We start from the raw sequence: 21,804 nt of genomic DNA on the forward strand, positions 1-21,804 counted from the left end.
ATTAGGGTTAGAGTGCGGGTTTTTGATGTTTGTCTCTTTCTTACTGTTTATTCATTGTCACATGCTGTTTTTATTTTGTTTTTTAATTATGTAAAGCACCTTGAAATGCCTTGCTGCTGAAATGTGCTATACAAATAAAATTTGATTGATTTGATTGATTGAAGATTTTACTCAGAGAGAGCGATAAATCTGGTTAAAATGACTTTAATGAGTTTCCATTTATTCCTTTAAGACTTTCTGAGAACAACAGCGAGGTTGTTAAATGCCTTCTTCCTTTATGGTTGTGTAAAGTAAAGGCCTTGAAGACCGAGGAAGGACTCCATCCTTTGTTGATGTTTTGCCTGTGTCTCCTTGGAAAGATGGATTTATTGATCTGGATGTCGGCTTTGCTTGCTCAGCGCCTCCCAAGCACCTCCTTATCTGCCGCTGCCGTCTCTTCTCTCTCTCTCTCTGTAACTGGAACAGATGAGCTTATCGGGTCGGTTTGTGGACACCACTTTTTTGGTGAGCCCCCCCCCCCAGCTTGCTGAGGAGGAAACAGAGCTTCATGGAGGCATTTTGTTCATTCAGGATGGAAAATGGAGGTTCATCTTGAAGACCACCCACACTCCATGGATCTGAACTTCAGACAGGACAGCAGCTGCACCGAAACTTTGAATCAGAATGCTTTATTGTCAAAAATGCTTGTGCACAAAAAGGAATTTGTCTTGTCTGAAGCCTCTACTCTCGTGCATTTACAACCTCACAGTTAACAAAAAAAACCAGAAGTAAAAGTATTTATAGCCTGCCCAGCAGGAGACAACAGGGTGTACGTTACCGCTGCTTATAGGCTCTTAGTGTGCAGTAAAAAGCAATTAATCATTTCTTACAAGGAGTAACATGTAAAGCTGAAGTGAATAAACAAACTGTTTATGTTTACATTATGTGGTGAAAAGTGTGCTGAGAATTTTACACAAGTTAACAAATAAATACAAAAAGTATGAGAAGAATAAATGACAGGCAGCGGGCTTATTATTTGATGTTACGTTTTAAGGGACAATGGAGGCAGAGAACTAATTCAGAAGGTAGTTCGAGACCAAACGTTCCTTGAAGAAATATTTATCACCTGCCGCCTTTCATGTCAGAGTTTTAAAGATGGCCTCATGATGAGGAGGGATGTTGCAAGATCAAAAATAAATAAACAAAATAAAACAACTGGTTCTCCGTTCTGCAGCTGAGGATGTTTTGCTTCCCATTCGGGGATGCTCCAGTTAAAATTCACACAGAGGTTATTCTCAGTCCCCTCCCAGTGGAGAGTCATTAGGGTCTTTGTTTTGGGAGGGAAACTGACTGAAATCTGAGGCCTCTTTCTGTTTGAAGTTGCTCGTTTTTGTTTGACGTAAACAACGTCCTCTCAAACTGTCAAAATCAGAACATTTTGGTCCTGGAAGGAGTGTCCCTTGTCCTTGAGGTGCAGGTGGACAGCTGAGTCCTGTCCTGAGAAGCTGCGTCTCACTGCACTGAACGCCGCGCCGCCCAGCCTCTGTCAGCACCAAAATGAGTAGATGGTGATGCTCAGCTACTACCACACCAGCTCACATCTGCGTTGTTCTCTCATCTTAAATAAACATCCAATAAGTCAAAAAGTTGATTAGATTGGGTATTTACTTAAAGAGATTCAGGGAGCAGGTGTGTTCAGTACAAAAGGTCATGACGTGAAATAAAGTTTCTGGTTTTTCAATCCATAAGGATTGTGCTTCGTGATGGCATTTCAACAAAAAGAAGAAGAAAAAAAAGCTCTCCAACGTCAGGAGGCGGCGGAGCTGCGTGCGCGCTCGTGACATCCCTCTGACGTCAGCGCCTTCTGATCGGCCGAAATCCCTGATAAGGCGGCGCGCGCTCCCGCTCGGCTCTGAATGGGGGCTCGGTCCAGCCGCTGACAGCTCGTCCGCTCACAGGTGACTCCGCAGCCCGCCACGGTCCGCTCCTCCGGCCCGGTCCGCCCCGCCTCCAGCCCCGCAGGTAGCCCACGGGCTCGCGCTCCTCCCGGTAGAACCCAGTTATTCAGGTAGGACGATCCGCGCCGCCGACACTTGTTCGGTTTGCCGTTTTTTGACTCTTCTCCTCCTGAGCCGCCGGCAAGTTGTGCGCCGCCGCTGACGGGCGGAGCTGTCTCTGTTGTGTCCAGGAATGAGAAATGATGGCCGGCTCTGCAGCAGAGGAGAAAACCTTCCGACGGTTCCTGGAGCTCTTTATCCGGGAGATGAGGATGCCTCTGCAGGACAGCGACCCGCTGCCGATGCGCCCCTTGTCGGACCTGGTGTCTGAGGACGAGGTGGAGGGAGAATGTCTGGACCTGTGCGTCCAGCACCTCTACAAATAGTTAAGTGCGCGCTTTCTGTCCTGGCAGCTTTGAAGGTCGGTGTAGGTGTGTGTGTGCGTGTGTGTGTGCGCGCGCGCGCTGGGGGACCCATCACCATGGCGCGCGGGGATGCCGGCTGGCTCCTCCACAGAATGCCAGCTAACCTGCTCCACAGGCTGCAGGGTGTGTCCAGCGCCAAGTTCAGACAAGACAGCCGAAAGCAGAAGTTATAGGAAGCTCGCCCCTGTCTCTGTGAGTGTGTGTGTGTGCGCGCGCCCGGTCTGTCCGTGCGTCGTGCCGCGCGCAGCCGCGTGGAATCTGGAGGTCTACAGAAGGTGAACCCCTGGTTTTGCGTAACAGCGCGTCGTCACAGCGGTGGAAGAGTGGGCGGGGGAGGGAGCGCGTCTCCACGAGGGCTAAAAATAACCTCAGCGGTTCTGTCTGCGCGGACCGGACCGGTTCGGGTCGGTTCGGATCCCAGCAGAACCTGAGCAGCTTCAGTGGAGGAGCGGTAAACAGAAATCATGGTGACGTTTTTGCAGATTCCTCCTTAGATTCAGCTCCAGAGGAAACTGTTTAATGGATCAGAATCCAGATCTGCATGTGTTGTTATTTTAGCCACGTATGTGTCAAACGTTCAGCTCATTCAGCTAATGGCTGCTGTGACTTTTGCTTTTTGTAACTTTTATACTTTTAAAAAACATTTAACTTCATCTAAAATAAAACTCCCCATGTTCTCTTTGAAATCTGCTTCAACAAACATGCTCAGTTTGTCTTCTTATGCTGTTTTTGGCTTTCAGCTTCCATTTAACTACATTTAGCTACTGTTTTGCTACCATTTCTTTTTGTTTTTAGCTGTTGTTAAGCTTAATTTAGCTGTCATTCTGCTCATTTTAGCTAGAATTCAGTTATTTTAGCTGCTGTTTTGTTGATTTTACCCAGTTTTGATAATACTAGCTCATGTATCAGTTATTTTAGTTTTTTTTTTAAATCCTTTTAGCTTTGTGGTATGTTTGGCTGCTTTCTGCTTCTGTTTCGCTGATTTTGGCCTGTAGCATCTGTTCGGATAATTTTAGCTACAGCAGCTAAACATATTTTCTCATATTAGCACGTATTGCTAATTTCAGTTACTGTTTTGATACTTTTAGCTACAGTTTTGCTAACATTAGCAGCTGTGTTGCTAATGCTAGTTCACGTTTTTCTGATTTTAGCTTTAGCATCCGTTTTGCTGCTTTTTGCTCCTGAATTTAGTGAATTTTTATTCTGTTTTGCAAATTTTAGAATCTAATTTGCACATTTTAGTCTTTTTTTTGCTAATATTTGCTGCTTTTAGCAACAGTTCATCATCTTTCAGCTTCTTGCCGCTGTTTTTAGTTGCTGTTTTTAGCTTCTGTTCTGCTTCTTTTAGCTTTAACGGCTCGAGTTCAGCTCCCGGTTAGTTTTGAACGTTTTTGCTTGGACAGCTGCTCGAGACGACCGCGAGCCCGTCTGGAGCGGGGAGCGGGAGGCAGCGGCTGCCCTGAGCGCTGCTGCCTGGCCTGGTTTCGGATCCAAAATAGGCGCAGAAACTGTGCTGGGAACAGCGAGCTGGAACGACTCTCATCTAGGGCACCGAAAAAAGTGACGGGGAGCCGCTGAAAGCGCCTTCGCCGAGCGGTGGGCGTTGGTCGGGTCGCTCCGGCATCAGGGCGGTTCTTACATCATAGCTTCTGACGCTCGAATCAATATGTGTCCTCTGGGGACAGAGACGCCGTCTCCTTCAGTGTCCAGATGTGACTGGTTGGTGGATATAAAGTCCTCACCCCCTCACCCCCTCACTCTGTAGGTTTTCATGCTTCATTAAGAACTCCTTCACGTGGCGCGCCCGGCCTCCGAGACTCATGGGAGCTGTAGTTTTTAAATATTAAAAGATCCACGTTTTCCTTGCAGGTATATTTAGCTCGATGCAGCACTTTTCTCTCAAAGACGGCAGCGGGACGCGGTCGCACGTCAGAGCTTGAACGAGAACAAACAAAAAGCATTTGTTTGTGGGTTTTAGATGGAAGTGTCCTTTCATTTCCTACAAGGTCAGTGGTTTAAGAGCATCCAGGGTTTTAACTCCTGATCCTCAGCTCTACATGAAGCTTCCAATGTTGCCGTTTCTTCTTTTATTCTTGTCCTTAAAAAATAAATAGAATAAATAAATAAATAACCTCCCTGACTGGACCTGAGAGATGCTTCACCTTTCAGGAAAATCTGCCCCAAATGCTTGGCTCTGTAGACATCCCCTGGTTTACCTGTTTGGTGTTTTGTCTTTGTGACTTAAACCATCGATGATGTCATCATTATGGACGGCCTCTGACCGTGCACTGGACGGTTGGTTGTGGAGGTATTTTCAGGCAAGGCTGTGGTGAGACCGTTGTAGCGCAGTTTGAGCCTGAACTGAGAGGCACGGCACCTCACACCGAACCTCTCCGGACGTGTCCAACCTCGTCCAGCCCTCAGAGACCTGCCTCTACCCTCGCAAGGTCCTGGTGGAGCCACGGACCCAGACCGGAGCCTGGTCCGGGCAGCGGACGGCCCGGAATCGAAAAGGAACCAAGAGACGAGTCACCATGGCGACGGAAGGATGCCCGAGAGGTTGATGGACGGGAGGCGGGGAGGCCGGAAAACCTCGTTACCACGACTTCCTGTAGAAAGTCCAGATTTTTTGTGGTCTTGGAGCTACAGCAGGATGATCCGAGACCCCGTCAGTGGGTGGATCTCTGTTCTGGTTGCTTTTTTTTATTTTTAAATGGCAGGTTTGATGATTTATACAACCTGTTGATGAGCGTTACACAACCATTTAGCTGATTTTAGTGGAAATTTTCTCGCTTTTAACAGGAATTATCACAATAAACTAACAAAAGCAGCTCGCTGCACAGCCTGAGGAAGAAACCTCGTTAATCGGACGAAACATATGACAGTTTTCTGAATGTGCAGACAAGTCACTGGAACATAAACACTTCTGGAAACGATCAGATCCCAACACTGAACCGAAAAACGAACCAAATGTCGAAAAAAGACTATCAGGAAGGAGAACTGTTGATCAGGACCACTTTAAGGGAATGTGAGAAAGAAAAAAACTGAGGGATGACTCAACACGATCGGTTCCAGTTTGATATTAAACACAAAAACGCAACAAGGTTTTCAGCCATTTTCCGCGGCGCTGAGCTCCAACGCAGCAGAAGTTTTAAGGCTGGTTGAAATGAACTTAAAATAAAAACCAGAAATGCCTCAATAAATGATTCATACCACGGACGTTACGACACGACATTCTAAATTTATCATCAGTTTCTAAAGCCTATGTCACAGCACAGTCCATAATAGATACAAAGTGAATGAAGCTACATCCTGCAGGAAAAACTGTTTCAAAGAGCTAATCCTGTAAAATGATGCATGGCAAAGCTTCATTACTGATAAAACAGATCAGAAGCTAAACTTCCTAAAATAAGCACGGCTCACTGACTCAGCTCACTTTGTTAAATATTCTTGAAGATTTGTCTCGTTGGAGCCGATGAATCACTCGAGTGCCACTTTTCATGATGTCGTTTGTTACGGGAAAGCCCCGAGAAGGGCAGCCAAGTTAAAGGGAGGCCTTTCATTTTTATTTACACAAAACAGACTGCTTCGATTTAAAAAACAAAAGATTAAACGTCACTGAAGGACAGGTTTGGGCTCCACCAAAGGAACCAGAAATCCTCCGAGGTTAAAGTTTCAGAGAAAAAAAAAACGAGAAGTTGTTTCGACCAACGGCCGAAAGATAAATGTTTACGAACGACGGCTGTTAGCAGAAGAAGGAAGCACTTTGTAACCGAGCCACAGACTCTGCAGATGGTTTGTTGTGTTTGTAAGAAGGCAGGAGGTGTTTGTGGTTTCAAACTACCGGCCACTTTGTTTTTGCTCGAACCAAAACCAGTTTGACTCGGCCTCTTTCGAGATCTGGTCAGATTATCTAATCTGAAGCAGAAAACCTTCTCGTAAACTTCCGCCTGACGTGGGCGGACCGCTTTCATTAGGTTGAACAGAATTTGGATTTTTCTCATCAAATAAAAACAAACATGATAAAAATAAATGAACAGTTTCCTGTTCCAGCTCCGCCTGAACTGAAACGTGCTGAAAGACCGAACATGGGAATAATAATCTTTATTTTATCATCCTATCATGAGCTTAGCTTAGTTTATCATTTATCTTATATGTGCAGGTTTGAGTTTATTTCAGTGCAAATGTGAGATAAGTTTTTTTTTGTTGTATTTGTGCAGATATGAGTCCAGTTTAGCTTATTTCAGCTCAGATTTGAGTTTCTTACTTGTGCAAATTTGAGTTTTGTTTATCTTTAGCTCGGCTCATCGTGTTTGTGCAGATCTGAGTTCAGCTCATCTAATCATTTATTTTAGTTTAACTAACTTGAAATAGTATTGGTATGTCTTTAAAAACACTTTGCACATTCTGCTTATCAAAAATAATAAATAAGATGTTATTACTTCAAACCTTTAGTTAGCTTTTTATTGACATTTAAATGAGGTACTTTATAAGATCATTGTTTCCCATAAAGCCTGGCAAGTTAGAGGTGTCCAAAAATAATAAAAGAGTTAGAGGTTTCATTTTAAGAAACCTTACGCACAGATTTATAATCTGTTTTTCCCATTTTAAACATAATCCTGTCAGAGAAGAAGAAATGGATCGTCTGATAAACTGAGGGAATCAGATTTGATTGTTAGGATCCTGGCTGCCTCCGTAGTTTGTCGAATCTAACTCTGCAGGTTTGTGTTCAGCGTCGGTTAAAGAAAACACAGATCATATAACCCGTCTCACTCACGGTCGTGCCGTATCTCCGCTGACGCTAAGTGCTGCCACTTCAAGCTGCGTTCTGGGTGGATTCAGGCTCGCTCGCTCTGAGTCTCTCCTCTGCCTTCTGTAGGATATATACGGCAGTTGTCACAGTAACAACCCAGACTTTGGTGATGAAAACCAGTCTGAATAGAGCAGCGTCAGAAGGCTCACATGTTTCAGTCGAGCAGAAAGGTGTAGGAGGAGATGGATAATAGTGCTTCAGACAACAACAAAGCCCATCAGAACGCCAGCTTCCCTGGACTCGCACTGTGTTTTAGGCTTCAGAAACCTCTTTAAATGCCATTTTGTAACGTTACAATTCACTGAATTTAAGCTTTTCTTTTATAATTAAACCACATAAATAGACTCGGCTGCTTTCGTTTAACTGTAGTCGTTCATCTTCTAATTAAAAGATCTGCAGAGTTTGTTGTTTTGTGCTCAAAGTGGACTCATCCATCCATCCATCCATCCATCCATCCATCCATCCATCCATCTGCTGCTTGTTCAGGAGTTGGGTTGTGGCGGCGGTAGGGAGCAGGGAAGCTCAGACGTCTCTCTCCATAGCCTCTTCCAGCTCTTCCGGGAGGACTCCAAGGTGTTCCCAGGCCAGCCGAGAGTCTCTCCAGCATGTCCCGGGTTTTCCCCGAGGTCTCCTTCCAGCTGAACATGCCCTGAACGTCTCCCTAAAGAGGCGTTCAGGGGACATCCTTACCAGATGCCTGAACCCCCTCAGCTGGCTCCTCTCGACATGGAGGAGCAGCGGCTCGACTCCCTTTGTCGAGTCCCTCCTGGATAACCGAACTTCTCACCCCGTCTCTAAGGGAGAGTCCGGCTCATTTCCACCGCCTGGATCTGAGATCTCGTTCTTTTGGTCACGACCGTAGGTGAGGGGAGGAGCGGAGACCGACCGGTTCTCCCTTACAGCTCGGCTCCCTCCGGTACAGAAACTGCACCGACCCGCCTGTCGATCCGTTCTTCGCTCACTACTGAAGACCCCGAGAAACTTAAACTCCTCCAGTTGAGGCAGCACCTCAGCACAGAGAGGGCTGTCCACCTTTTTCTGGATGGATTTTAACGAAACAGAAATAATCGATGGGCGTACGTCTACAGCTGGTTAACCTTTGGAGTCAATGCAATTCAAGATGGCGTGAAAATGGTTAATCTCAGTGGATTTCAAAGATACTGATGTAGAGTTTAGTGTGGTGGTAGCTGACACCCACCCAGGGCTGACGGATCATGTAAGGTCAAGTGAGACAGCGTTACATCGCATGAAATCGTGCAACGTGGAGCCAAAAACGGCTACATCTGTAATTTCAGAGAATGTGACGATTTTAGCCAAAAGCTCTGGCATGAAAGGTGGCGGGCGATATGCATTCTTTTAAGGAATCTTTGGCCTTAACTGGACTTTATTTAGATGAAGTAAATAAAGACAGAATCGCGAACTTATTGATGATATAGTTGAAACAACACAAGACGTAAAGATCAGCTAGTAACACTTAGGGAAAAAAACAAGGTAACGGTTTTAATCTGATTACTTTCGATTGGCCTGCAGACATATTTGGCCAAAAAAAAAAGTGTTTTGTAGCACATGACAGAGAACAACTTGGATCTGGACACATTGGACTGAAGAGCCGGGGCCAGATGTGACTCGGCATTTAGCCGATGAGAACTTCCTCCGCGGCTGTCGACGCAGCCTGGCGGTGCGAGCGTGTTTGTATTTGCGGGGCGGTTCAGCATCCTGTCTGCTGTAGCCGCGCTGTGAGTGTAATGATAATCGGAGGCAGCAGCGATGCTGATTCATCCCAGCGTGTCATTAGTTTGTCTCTGGGTTGAACATCTAATAATAGACTTGTGCAAGAAGAGAGAGAGAGAGAGATCCCCCCCGCCGTGTGTGAGTGTGCGTTAATGGGGGGCGGGCGAAGCAGTTGGCGTGCTAGGACGAGTCTGGAGGTGCGGACGCGGCCCGTGTGCGTGCGCTGCGGCGGCGCCGGTTCATCAGTTTTCCTCCGGGCAGTTGCAGGAAACGTCTGAGGAGACGTTCGTGTGAACGTGTGGACGGTTCGATTAGAGCTGTCCAACATCCAGCCGCCATCTTCGGAGGTGGACCCGTATTTTATTGCCTGCCTTCGGGGAAAAACTGATAATGTGAGTTAATGCGATCCAAGATGGCCGCTCAGCTAACTGACCAGAGGTTACAATCGACTGGGTATAAAGGCGTCACCCGCCGCCTTTAGGTTGAGATGAAGATCGTCACGTTGGCGAATGATGGCGTTGATCTAAACTTGAGAAGTTGAGCTCAGAGCACATGTTGGGAAAGACTCTCAGCTACTACCTCATAAATATTTATCTCGATACGGCTGTTTCTGTGTTGGCTGCTGTGGGCAGCCATCTTGAATTGCTCTGATTCCAGAAGCCAATCAGATGTAGGTGTGAATTCATTGGTTGTTGCCTGAACGTTAAATTAAAATCAATCTGGCGGTTTATGAGATTTGTTGCCAACGAACACGCAGACACAAACAGTTACATGATCGCCCACCCTTCGTGGCAGCAGGAGGTTAATTAGTCACTCAAGATGTCAGATTGTTTCATCGTCACTGTAAAAACAACACATTTTCCACCACAGATCAATAGATATTAACATAAAAAACTAGATTTTGATCAATTTTGAGCTCTAACGAGCTGCTCCATCAGCCAAGCAGGAATCACAAATTTCTGCTCCGTGAAATTAGATTTATTTAGTTTAATGTCAAATATTATCTATATTACATGTTTTTAGTAGTATGCTGACGATACGACAATAAACACTGAGGAACGATCTGCTGCCAGAGGTTTCTTTTTTGAAAATAAACAGAAGGGCAGGCTTTAACCGAACGTTTAAACGGTTAAACGTTCCTTGCTTCACGTGCTCCGTGCTGAACGCCTCCCGTTCACTTCGTGTCACTTTTGAGCTGTCATCTGTGTGACAAAAGAGGAGAGGAGAGGAAAGGAGAGGATCTCCCCCCCTCCCTCCCCCCGTTTTTATGAGTCATTCCTGCAGAGAACAAACCGAGGAGCGTGAGCTTTCAGAGGTTCGTCCTCGCCGGCTGAAGATTTACAAAAAGGAAAAAGTTACGTCTGGATAACGATCCAGTTCATCCGGGATTAAGAGGCCAGGGCTGACTGACTGCTGATGAACTGATGATGACTTGAAAAAAAAGGGGAAGAAGGGGGAGTTAAATGACCCCCTCTGCACACACACACACACACACACTCATGCAGGGCTGATGGATAGTAATTGAGGGGAGAGCCTTTCTAAACCTCATTAAACAGAAGCGTCTCCAACAGCTGTAAAGAATTGGGGTGGGGGTGGTAGATCCGGTTTCTTTCTGCACGCATGTCACAATCCGGTATGTACAAACACACACACACACAATCCCACAATTAGAAGAGTGGGTGGTGTTAGAGGAGCTGCTGATGGGTTTATTAAAGGACAAACCAAAGACCGTCTGATAGAGCTGCTGTTCCAGTCGAGTTTCTTCACCTTAAATCACCAAACGGTTCAGAGTTTTTGGATTTTATAGCTACTTTTTTGTTAAATTACAACCCTCCCCCCCCCTCAATTAAACGTCTGTGACACGCTTTGGTCAGCCAGTAAATCTTGGCACTTGGTTTCCATCCAACACAGCATTTCTGAGTTACAAGATGCCCAAACATCTTTAAAGTTCTTTTTTTTCCTCCACCTTTCGTCTCTCAGCTGAACAGAAGTAAATATTCCTTAACATCCTGATGCTATAAACACAATATCACCGACTGAAAAGTGGCTGGGAGAAGCAAGATTTACAGACTTGGGTTGGGTTAAAGTTAGTTGTCTGCACGTATGAATTACAGGCCTGGCGTTCCCTGAAGGAATGCATATCGCCCGCCACCTTTCATGTCGGAGTTTTAAAATAAGATACAAACACAAAAAAAGGGACGTTGTTATAGCTGTTTTGGTCAATATCTTGTGCAATCAATACTGTGAGATCTGGCAGGATGTGTTGGAGCTTGAAGTATGTGTTGAGGATGACTCTTAGCTACTGCCACGCCAAACTTCAGCTCTGTTTTTTGCCAATTCGTTGACAAACAGGACAACAGGCGAACGAGGCTGACGTCACAAGTCAACCCCAAAGTTTGAAACAAACAAGTCGAGCTCGGAGTACGGGCTGGGAATTAGGCTCAGCTGAAAATTACGATATTTTGGCAGACCTGTGGTCTTCCTTGAACCTTTGGTGGCGGCCGATGATACATTTGCTTCAGTCTGAAGTTTGTGGAGACAGTCGGGGTTAAACGCAGACTGGACTCCATGTGGAAATCCTGTCTGTCGACCAAGAAAGTGCTTTAGGCAGTCAACCTGCTCACTCTCAGCAGCTCATAACTAATTAATTTTTTGCTAATTATGCTTGTGTTTATTGCTGTGTTTATCTTTTTTATCATGCGGTTTATCTTTAATGTCATTTGAAGGTTTATATTTCAGTGATTTGTAGTTGTAGAAATGTACGTGTAAATCAGAGTCTGGAGCTACGCGATTTGCTCTTTTAAAATAAAATAACTATAAAAATGAATTTAGCATTCCTTAAAGGAAGCGGATCGTGTTTTAAACAGAAACGCTGTGCGATCTAAGTGGTGGGGATGACTCTCAGCGACTACCACACCAGATTTTGGCAGAATATTTGTAAAATTGACAGTTTTAGCCATTTCTGTGGTTGTTACTGAGTTCGGTTAGTTGTGGCAGCCATATTGAACTCGGTTGGCTTCTGTCTTAATCAGTTGTAGATTAAAAAAAACCAACAGTTTCTGAAAGATTCTTTGAAATCGATCATTTTGGTAACGGATGAAACCAAGTAAAGCTGTGAGATTGAGAAGGATGACTTTGGGATGAAGGATTCTAAAGTAAATGTCCTCAAACACAGAAAATGTTTTCATCTGACTTCTTTAAAACTGACGCCGCCACATGTTGTGTCAGATTAAAGCTGAACTCTACCTGTGAAGGTTGGCTTTAATTTTCTGCTTTACGTTTCAGCTTTCCGAATAACAAACCTGCTGCAGATTTAAACATTAAATCGGATATAAATGGCTGAACGGGTCGCTTCTGGCTCCAAAGGTTCCTGCAGGAAATGGTTTGTTCCTTTCAGTTCCTCTCTGCCTGTTCTGATCTGATCTTGGTAACAAGTTTGAGTGAAAGTGAAATCTGACTCATGCTCCTGTGAGTTCAGCTGTCAGCAGGAAAAACAGGAAAGCCGTCAAACAGAAGAACTGTCCCATCTGCACTCAGGTTTTACATGATCACCGGCATTCAGTAGACCCCGTAGAAAAAACACCAAGATTCAGGGTCACCTGTCCTCACCGATTTACCTCTGCCCTGCAGGGGAACGCATAAGAAAACCTTAAAAAATGGCATTTATTAAGAAAAATTACAAACACATTGCTGGGAGTGACGCATCAGATCACCTGCCGTTTCTTAATCCAACGTGATATTTGTTTTCTAAGCTCACACGCGCCCAAACCTACAAATCTATCTCGCTGATCGGCGAACTCTTTATTTAATCTTTGCCTGCTTCCTGAAATTAATTCTCCGCACAAACGGACTTCTGGGTATGAAGGAGCGCTCAGACTCTGGCTCCACAAACAGCAGGCTGGGGACACTCTCCTGTGAACAATCTCTTCTGTTTAAGAGCCTCGGAGCTTCGTCTCCGGAATAATACCCGTCCCTGATGTCTCACTCCAGCCCTGATTGGAACCCGTGTTGTTTATCATTCGCCTGTAAAAAGGCCTCTGCGCCGAACGGCGAACGAAACAATAAGACGGAGGATGTTGTTCGTGGAGCGCTTGGCCAGAAAACGTCTCGTTTAAATTCTGAACAAGTCCGTAAATTATTTAATTAAAAGAGGAAAACTTGGTCTTAGTTATGTCCAGATTAAGCAGGACCTCGTTCTTTTCAGACGCCAGGTTCAGATTAATAATTGCTTTAAAGGCAGGACAGAGAACTTCATTTCATGCAAAGCACACATTCTAGAAAAGGTATAAAAGTGTTGAAAATGTGCTCAGTTCATTGTGACGCCTTTGCTTGGTTTGGAACAAATTATGAACTCTGAGCGTTGCATATAGAGAAAATATATATATATATATATATATATATATATGTATATGTATTTTCAAGGTTTGACTAAAAACTCTGGAGTCAATGAGCACTCCTGCAACAAATGCTAGGTCTTAATCTCATCTGTTTTTAGATTTAATAAAAAGTTTTGAAGAATAAATCTGCCTGAGCTTCTATAAACGTGTCTAAATTTTAACCGGAGACCTTCACGTCTGAATGGCGATTATGACTAACCGCAGCCGTTGCTTCTAGTTTTTCACCTGAACGAGTGATGCCTTTTCTTTCCCTTTCTAAACGGCAGCCATTGTAGAAGCAGGAAATGAGACGAGGGACACTGTGGGAGGACGTCACGGTTCGGAGCGGGGCGACCTCGGCCTTTCGTTCAATAAAAGATGCTTGTTAGCCTTCGGCTCGCTGCGGCGCTTCGTGTGCATACCTGTCGATTTGTTTCTCTTTCTGCTTTAATTGGAACGTCAAAGGTCAGCCTCGCCGCTTCGGCAGCGAGGCGGGAGCAGTGCCGGAGGAACGGCCCGTGCGTGTGTCGCCATGGCAAAGATGCTGTCCGGAGGTCCCGCAGGGAGCCGATGCGAGACAATTTCCTCATTTTATGGCATCGAAAAGAAAAAAAAAAAAAAACCAGACCATCCGCCGAAGTCCCACATGTACCATCTAAGAATGAAGTGACCTCCTTTCAGCTGAACTAGTTTCAAAGACCGCACATTTAGCACTCCTCGCATTCACTGAATACAGAGGAAAAACGCCGCAGCTGCCTGTTCCTGCGAGGAGGAACCGTCCCGATCCGGCCGAGCTGCGAAGGAACGCCGGCGTCGACTCCAACCCTGGAAGTGAGTTCACGCAGAAGTCCTAGTTTTGGCGCTGCCATCTGTCGCTTCGCTGGCTCGTTCCTGTCTTTAATCAGAGCAGCATCAGGCCAGGAGATTTGATTCCCCCCCACCCCCTCCCTCTGGAGACGAGCGTCCTCCGAGGATTGTGGGAAGTAACTCTGTGGCTTTCTAGAGCAGCTCTGGAAAATTAAAGCGGCTTTGTCAGCTTCTCTGCTGCTTGTTAAAAGGGTTTTTTCTGTGACTTGGAGGCATTTTGGGTTTTTTAAAAAAAGAAAGAACACGTACGAGACAAAATCAGCACCGGGAGAATTCATCATTTGGGGAGTTTTACAATCACAACTCGTGTGACGTCGTGGGAAATGCAGATCTCAAAAACCCACATTTCATTCACAGTGGAAACTTTACCATTTTAAAAGAAAAAAACAACATTAAATTTGGAATTTTATGGCAGCAACACATGTCAGAAACAGGACAGGACCAGGTTTCCTTCTGTGAAGCTTCTCTTCTTCTTTTAACATCAGTCTGTAAACATCAGGACCTGAGGAGAGCAGCTGCTGGAGGTTTTAGAGGGAACCGTGTCCCATTCTGGTCCGATGGAGGGTTCTAGCTGTTCAACGGTCCTGAGTCTCACTTCATGGCGCTCCAGATATTCTCAGCTGGTGAGATCTGGACTGCAGGCCGGACTGTTCAGCACCCAGAAGCCACGCTGCTGTTATGGATCAGTACGTTGTTTAGCTTTATAAAGACGTCTGAATGGGAGCAGATGTTCTAAAACCTGGAGATACTTTTCTGCATTGATGGAGCCTTTCCAGGTGTGTGAGCTGGCCATGCCAGAGGCACTGATGCACCCCCATACCATCAGAGAGGCAGGCCTGTTTGATAACAGGCTGGATGGTTTGGACCCGTCTGACCTCAGAACAGTTCTCCTCTTTGGTCCAGAGAAGACGGCAGCGTTTCTGGATGGTGTTCATGATATGTGGAGGTGTTCCTGAGCAGAACCGGAACCAGAACCTGATTTTAATGCAGAAGATCACCAACATCTAATACTTTCTTTCAGCTTTGACCTTTGACCTCAGAGATTTCTTCAGATTCTTGAAATCTTTTAATGATATTATGAACTGTTAAGGAACATAATTCTGAAATTGTTCCACTTTTTAAACGCAGTTTTTTCACAGACAGGTGAACCTCTGCCCATCTTTACTTCTGACAGATTCAGCCTCTCTAGTTGCTCTCTTTATACCCAACCCTCTTACTGACCTGTTAATATTTAACCCGATTCATTGGAAAATGCTCCTCCAGCTGCATTTTTATTCAAACCATTTAATTTACAGCGTTTTGTTGACCCTGCTCCAACTTTTATGAGAAGTGTTGCTGCCATAAAATTCAAAATGACCATAAATAGTACATTTTTGTTAGTTTAAACATTTGATATGTTTACTGTGCTTCACTGTGAATAAAAAACGAGTTTATGAGATTTGCTAATCGTTGCATTCTGTTTTTATTTGAATTTTACACATTTTTTTCTGACCTGGGCTCGTCATTTCACTTCACTTCACTTCACTTCCTGCCCGCCCGTCTGCCTCAGACTTCTGGTCTTTAGAAATTAGTTTAAGGAGTAATCTCTTAATCAGAGAGTCTCACTGGGATTACCGTGGAGGAGTAGCCTTGTTTACCGGCCTTCAGCATCGCCGGGAGGTTAGATTTACGCTCCGGTCCACGTCCGTAAAGGAGGAGAGGTGAAAACTGGGAACAAATGCTGCTTTATGTCCTGACAAGTCCTTCACATGAGTTCTTGTTTCCTCATAAAAGAAGCCACTTAAGTTGGTTTTTATCTGTTAATTACTGTCAACGATGGCTCTTAACTTTAATGGAGGGAAATGCTCCTCTCCACTTGTACCAGATTCATTTTTCTGTCACTCCGCCGCTCGGTTCGCACCATTTTCTGTTGCTAATTGCTGATGTAACTCGTCGCTAATGCTCCCCACGCTAATGCTCACGAATAAATATTATCCAACAGCTGTTTTGTTAATTTTCCTTCACTCACTCTGGTGTTTTGTTTTTTTTAGTTTTTTTTTTATTATTGTTATTTTTGTCTCGGCTTCCGGGTTCTTCTGTACCGACATGCCTGAGAAATAAATAAAAAAGAAAAAGAAAACGCACCACCTGACCGTTTCGCGCTTGAATAATTAACCGTCCTCCTGTGCGTTTGGACGGCGGAGGCGTGAGGAGCTGCAGAATTTAACTCCAGAGTAGATGCTGCAGCTCAGATAAGAAGGTCAGCGTCGGATATGGTTTGGCTGACGTCTTTATTTTCCATCAGAGAAGTTTCATGTGATGAACTAGAGAAGCTCGGGAAGGACCTGCAACCGTCCTGTTTGGGTCATTTACTCAGCAGAAGGCGACGGCGGGCAATGATGTTTGTCTGATGTTTTTAGCTTTGTTAGCTTGTTATCAGAGGTAGATGTACCGCTAAAGCTTCTCGAGCAGAAATCAACTGACTTCGATAACTTTTTCATCCAATTAGTACTTTCTTTCTTTGTCTCAGAACGTGTGATTTGTGCTGCAAAATGAGCCGCAATGAGGAACTTCTCAAACCTGAATTCATAAAATTCATATTTTCCAACCCTTCGTCTCAGAAGCTTCAAAACGATCCAAAGTTCGTTGAAATCTGTCGATTTATCAGCCGGCAACAAGTTAGTTTTGTTTACGAGAGCTTTGAAAACTCAATTTTTATTGGTCTGGAGTGACATCATCGGGAATTCCAGCTACTTGTTGAAAAAAAAAAAGGGAGAATCATTCAGCTTCACGAGGCCAGATATTATACGAAGGGATTTCCTGGCGCTACTGCAGCCGGCAGAGGAAAAAAAATGGTCTGGTTTTTAAAGACTTGTTAGATTATCTGCTGTTTAAGTTAATGGGATGAGTTTTTACACAAATCCCAAACATCGCAGAAATAAATATTTTCCCGCCCTTTTTGCTCCGCAGCCATGTTTTTGTAATCCGAAACTAAAAGCCTTAAAAAGGTCATGACTTCCATGACGTTACGCCAGCTAAACAAGCTGCATATCAGCCGATTTCCATCAGGTTTTTAGCTGTGAAAAGTTAACTAACTTTCATCAGATACGTTCAGTAACAGACACCTGAATGGACTCCCAGAATGCACCGGGAGTCCACGACGGGCCAGAAACAAAATGTCACGATCATGAGAGCCCTGTCAGTCCGAGCTGACAAGGGGGAGGGAGGAAAGAGCCGCAGCCAGAGGCGAAACATGCAAATGTGGGGAGAACATGCAAACGCCGCAGAGGCCCGAGTCAAAGCTTCGTTGTGAGAAACGCGAACGCTGCTTCAGCCGGACTCACCTCCGTTCATTTCAACTTTTATTTAATGAGTTTACATCATGATCTGTCGGGATTAAAGGCTAGACACTGCTCCTTGAAATAAGCTTTTTAAAACAAATACAAGTATTAGTTTTTTTCAAATGAACTTCAAATGAAAAAGTTGCAAAACATTCGACAGGTGACGGGGAAACGATCTAAAAAGACGCTCCAAAGTGCCAAAAAAATAGATGGTTTTAACATTTTTTTTGTTTTTCTGTTTGTTTTACTGAAGACGAAGGTGGACGAGTAAGTTTCTGTGTTTTGCCTGTCCATTAGCAAAATATTTCACGAGCCACCGGATGGATTTTAATGAAACTCTCAGGAAGAAGTCACCGGACAACTTCCGGTTATGGCGTCTCAGTGAAAGGTGCATGTGCAGATGGCTCGCTACTAAATCCTCTAAATTAATCTGTAAGTCAGACCAATATTGACAATTCCGCCTGTTTTGCTAACGGGAAAACGCTTACTGGGGATCATGCCACCGAAAAATTCCAAACCGGTCCAACAACCGACTAAAACGGCTCCACAAGTGAACGCGGCTAGTGTAGCTCACGCTGCTACTGTAGCTAATGCTAACGTGGCAGCACCGGTTAACTTGGATGAGGCCCAAGAAGCACCGACCAACCGTGATATTCTCGGAGCAATCAGTTCGTTGAAGGAGGATATGCTGAAAGCAATTAAGGATATCAAAGGGGATATACAATCGCTCTCTGAAAGAGTTGGGGAAACAGAAGCACGAATTTCACAAGCGGAGGATGATGTTACTTCCCTTCAAAGCAGAGTCAAATCACTGGAGAAAACAGTGGAGGTGCTTTGTGACAAAGTTGCGGAGCAAGAGGACAGGAGCAGGCACTCCAACCTGAGACTGGTCGGGCTGCCTGAAAAATCCGAGGGATCAGACCTGTGTGGCTTCTTGGAGAAATGGCTCCGGGAGACATTAGGTGAGGACTTCACCTCGTCCCGCTGCGTGGAGAGAGCTCATAGGATTGGGCCTCTTACCTCCAATTCTGCGGCTCCAAGGGTTGTTTTAATGAAGTTTCTGAGCTACCGGGACCGGGAAGCAACTCTCAAAGCCGTCAGGAAAATGAAGGAGGTTCACTATAAGAACCACCGCGTCACCTTCTTCCCTGACCTCTCGGCCGAGACTCGCAAGCTCCAAAGGCGTTTTGATGGAGTGAAAATCCGGCTTCGTGCCCTTAAAGTTCGGTATGGCATTCTGTATCCAGCCCACTTGATCATCACACATAATGACAAGCGCTGGATCTTCAAATCCGTGGAAGAAGCCGAAAAGTATATTGATGGAATAAGCTCGCAGGCTGAGGACAACTCCAAGACTTAGTATGTACTCGCCATTCTTTTTCGGGCATGGTTCCCTAAAGGTAACTCGGGATTCTCAGAATATTTTGTTTCTATGTGGAATGTGGAAGCATGAACACTGTTAATTTTTCTTTATTACATCCTTTTACATGTTACATTTGCAATGTTAGCAAATCTCGCCTTGACTTTTGATATCTTGGTCAGAGCATTTTTTGTTTATGTCAGCCAACCTATACATGACCATCGTGACCATATGTGTTTACATCTCTAACTACACAATTTATGTCTGTTTGCCCTGTAATTAATATATCTAGTTGGAATGTTAGAGGTCTGAACAAAATGGTCAAGCTTAAACAAGTGATAGGCAGGATCAAACAGATGAAAACTACAATATGCTTCTTGCAAGAGACACATTTGATTGAAAAAGACATAAATAAAATTAGAGCAAGGTGGCCTGGCCAGGTATTCTCCGCTAGTTTTACAACCCATGCAAGGGGAGTCATAATACTGATCCATAAATCAATTCCATTTGAACTAAAAAATAAATACTTTGACCCATCAGGGAGATTTATCATTCTTAGTGGGACTATAATTTCTACAATGGTCAACTTCGTGTGTCTATATGCCCCCAATGGTGATGATCCTGCTTTTTACCAAAATTTGTTTTTAACTATGTCAGCCTATAACGGTCCCTTTATAATTGGTGGAGATTTCAATTGTGTTCTTAACCCTGCAGTAGACCGTTCAAATAGTTCTGTTATGTCCCACCAGCAAGCCAGGGAAACTATCAAGAAATATATGAAAGATTTGAATTTAGTGGAGGTTTGGAGAGAACTTTTTCCAAATAAAACAGAGTACTCTTGCTTTTCAAGCACCTTTAAAACTTACTCGCGAATAGACTTTTTTCTGGTTTCTTCTAGTCTCTTATCTACAGTTCAAAAATGTTGGTATGAAGCCATTCTACTCTCTGATCACGCTCCAGTTATTCTATCAATAAAATTACCAAACTATTGTCGGTCTTCAATCCCATTTCGATTTCAAGCTAAATGGTTTAAGTCTGAAGGGTTTGAGGAATTCCTTGAAGGGAAAATTACTGAGTATTTCAATTTTAATACTAACCAAACCAGTGCATCAATAAAATGGGAAGCATTTAAAGCCTATATAAGGGGGGAAATAATGAGCTATACTAGGCGTAATTCAAGAATCCATTTAAATAAACTAAAAAACATTGAAAAACAAATCAAAGGATTGCAGGAACAGATGTATTACTGCAATGACACTGACAAATATAGGAGACTTCTTTTATTAAAATCAGAATATAACGAGCTCACTACTAGCAAAATAGCAACTAATCTATTGTGGTTAAAACAATCATATTACGATCAGGGTGAGAAGGCAGGAAAACTCTTAGCTTGGAGGCTTAAAAAGTTACAGACAAATCGGACCATAAATGTAATCAAATTAAATAATGGTGAGAATCTGGTGGATCCAATATGTATAAATGATGCATTTACAAAATATTATGAAAATTTATACACATCACAATACCCAGATGACATAAATAAACAGAAGCATTTTCTGGACCAACTTCAGTTTCCAACCTTATCAGAAAAGAATAGGAAAGATTTGGATGAAAAGCTGAGTGTTGAAGAACTTAAAATGGCTCTAAGCCACATGAATTCTGGTAAAGCTCCCGGCCCTGATGGCCTGCCAATTGAACTTTACAAAAAATTTCCAGACAAACTACTGCCCCCTCTACTCGAAGCGTTCAATGAATCTTATGAAAAAGGCATCCTACCCCCATCCTTACATTTGGCGACTATTTCTGTTTTGTTGAAGCCAGGTAAACCCCCAACAGAAATGGGCTCATATAGACCCATTTCTTTAATGTCCTGTGACACAAAAATTCTATGCAAGGCTTTAGCTCGAAGGATTGAAAAGCATATTCCTAATTTAATCTCAAATGACCAGAACGGATTTGTTATTGGGCGCCAGGCCTTTCACAATACCCGCCGATTACTTAATATATTGTATGAAAAACAGTTTGCTATGGACCACGCCTTTCTATCATTAGATGCTGAAAAAGCTTTCGATAGGATTGAATGGAGTTACCTCTTTGACACCCTTAAGAGGTTCGGCCTAGGAGGAAAATATTTAAAATGGATTCAGTTACTATACACTGAGCCAGTGGCTAGAGTTGTCACAAACAATCAACTGTCAAGATGTATAAACCTCTGTAGATCAACACGACAGGGATGCCCACTGTCCCCTCTTCTTTTTTTGTTTGCCATTGAACCGTTTGCCATGGCAATACGTAAATCCCCTGAGATCACTGGCATTCAAATTGGGAATGTAGAGCAGCGGTTGTCTCTTTTTGCAGATGACATTGTTTTGTTTTTAGCTAATCTGGAAGAATCTGTTCAAGCTGTTGAAAAAATACTGAAGGAATTTGGAGAATTCTCAGGATATAAAGTTAACCAAAGGAAAAGCTCCTTATTAATGCTGAACAAAAATAACCCCCCAGTACAAACACAATTCAAATGTACAGACGAGTCCTTTACATACCTGGGAATTAAGATTGATCATGATATAGAGAAAATGGTTTCTATAAATTATGATCCTTTAGTTCAAAAGATATTAGATTCCCTAGAAAGATGGAATGAGATGCCAATCTCAATGATAGGTCGTATTAACATTATTAAAATGTCGATTCTCCCAAAGTTCTTATACCTTTTCCAGTCCATTCCTTTACACATTCCAGCTTCCTTCTTTTCTTCTATGGAAAAAGCCTTTAACAAATTTATATGGAACAATAAGCGCTCCAGATTGCGACTCTCTCTCCTTTATCTACCCTACGATCGAGGTGGGCTTAGAGTGCCGAACATTAAATTGTACTATTGGGCTGCACAACTCTGTGCTGCTTCCTGCTATTTTTCAACCGGTGACACCCCTTGTTGG

General features: G+C 43.9%; 1 protein-coding gene across 1 annotated transcript in view; it reads left to right on the forward strand.

Annotated features, from left to right (window-relative positions):
• The first annotated feature begins 1,890 nt into the window (after positions 1 to 1,890).
• ppm1e (protein phosphatase, Mg2+/Mn2+ dependent, 1E) overlaps positions 1,891 to 21,804 on the forward strand; it is a 46,730-nt gene continuing 26,816 nt past the window's right edge. The window contains exons 1-2 of the mRNA XM_017419879.3: positions 1,891 to 2,047; positions 2,168 to 2,361. Of these exons, the coding sequence (XP_017275368.1) occupies positions 2,177 to 2,361 (185 nt within the window). The 5' untranslated portion in view covers positions 1,891 to 2,047; positions 2,168 to 2,176. The remainder of the gene's footprint in view (positions 2,048 to 2,167; positions 2,362 to 21,804) is intronic.

This window comes from Kryptolebias marmoratus, linkage group LG13 (genome assembly GCF_001649575.2).
Source record: "Kryptolebias marmoratus isolate JLee-2015 linkage group LG13, ASM164957v2, whole genome shotgun sequence".
Lineage (NCBI taxonomy): Eukaryota > Metazoa > Chordata > Actinopteri > Cyprinodontiformes > Rivulidae > Kryptolebias > Kryptolebias marmoratus.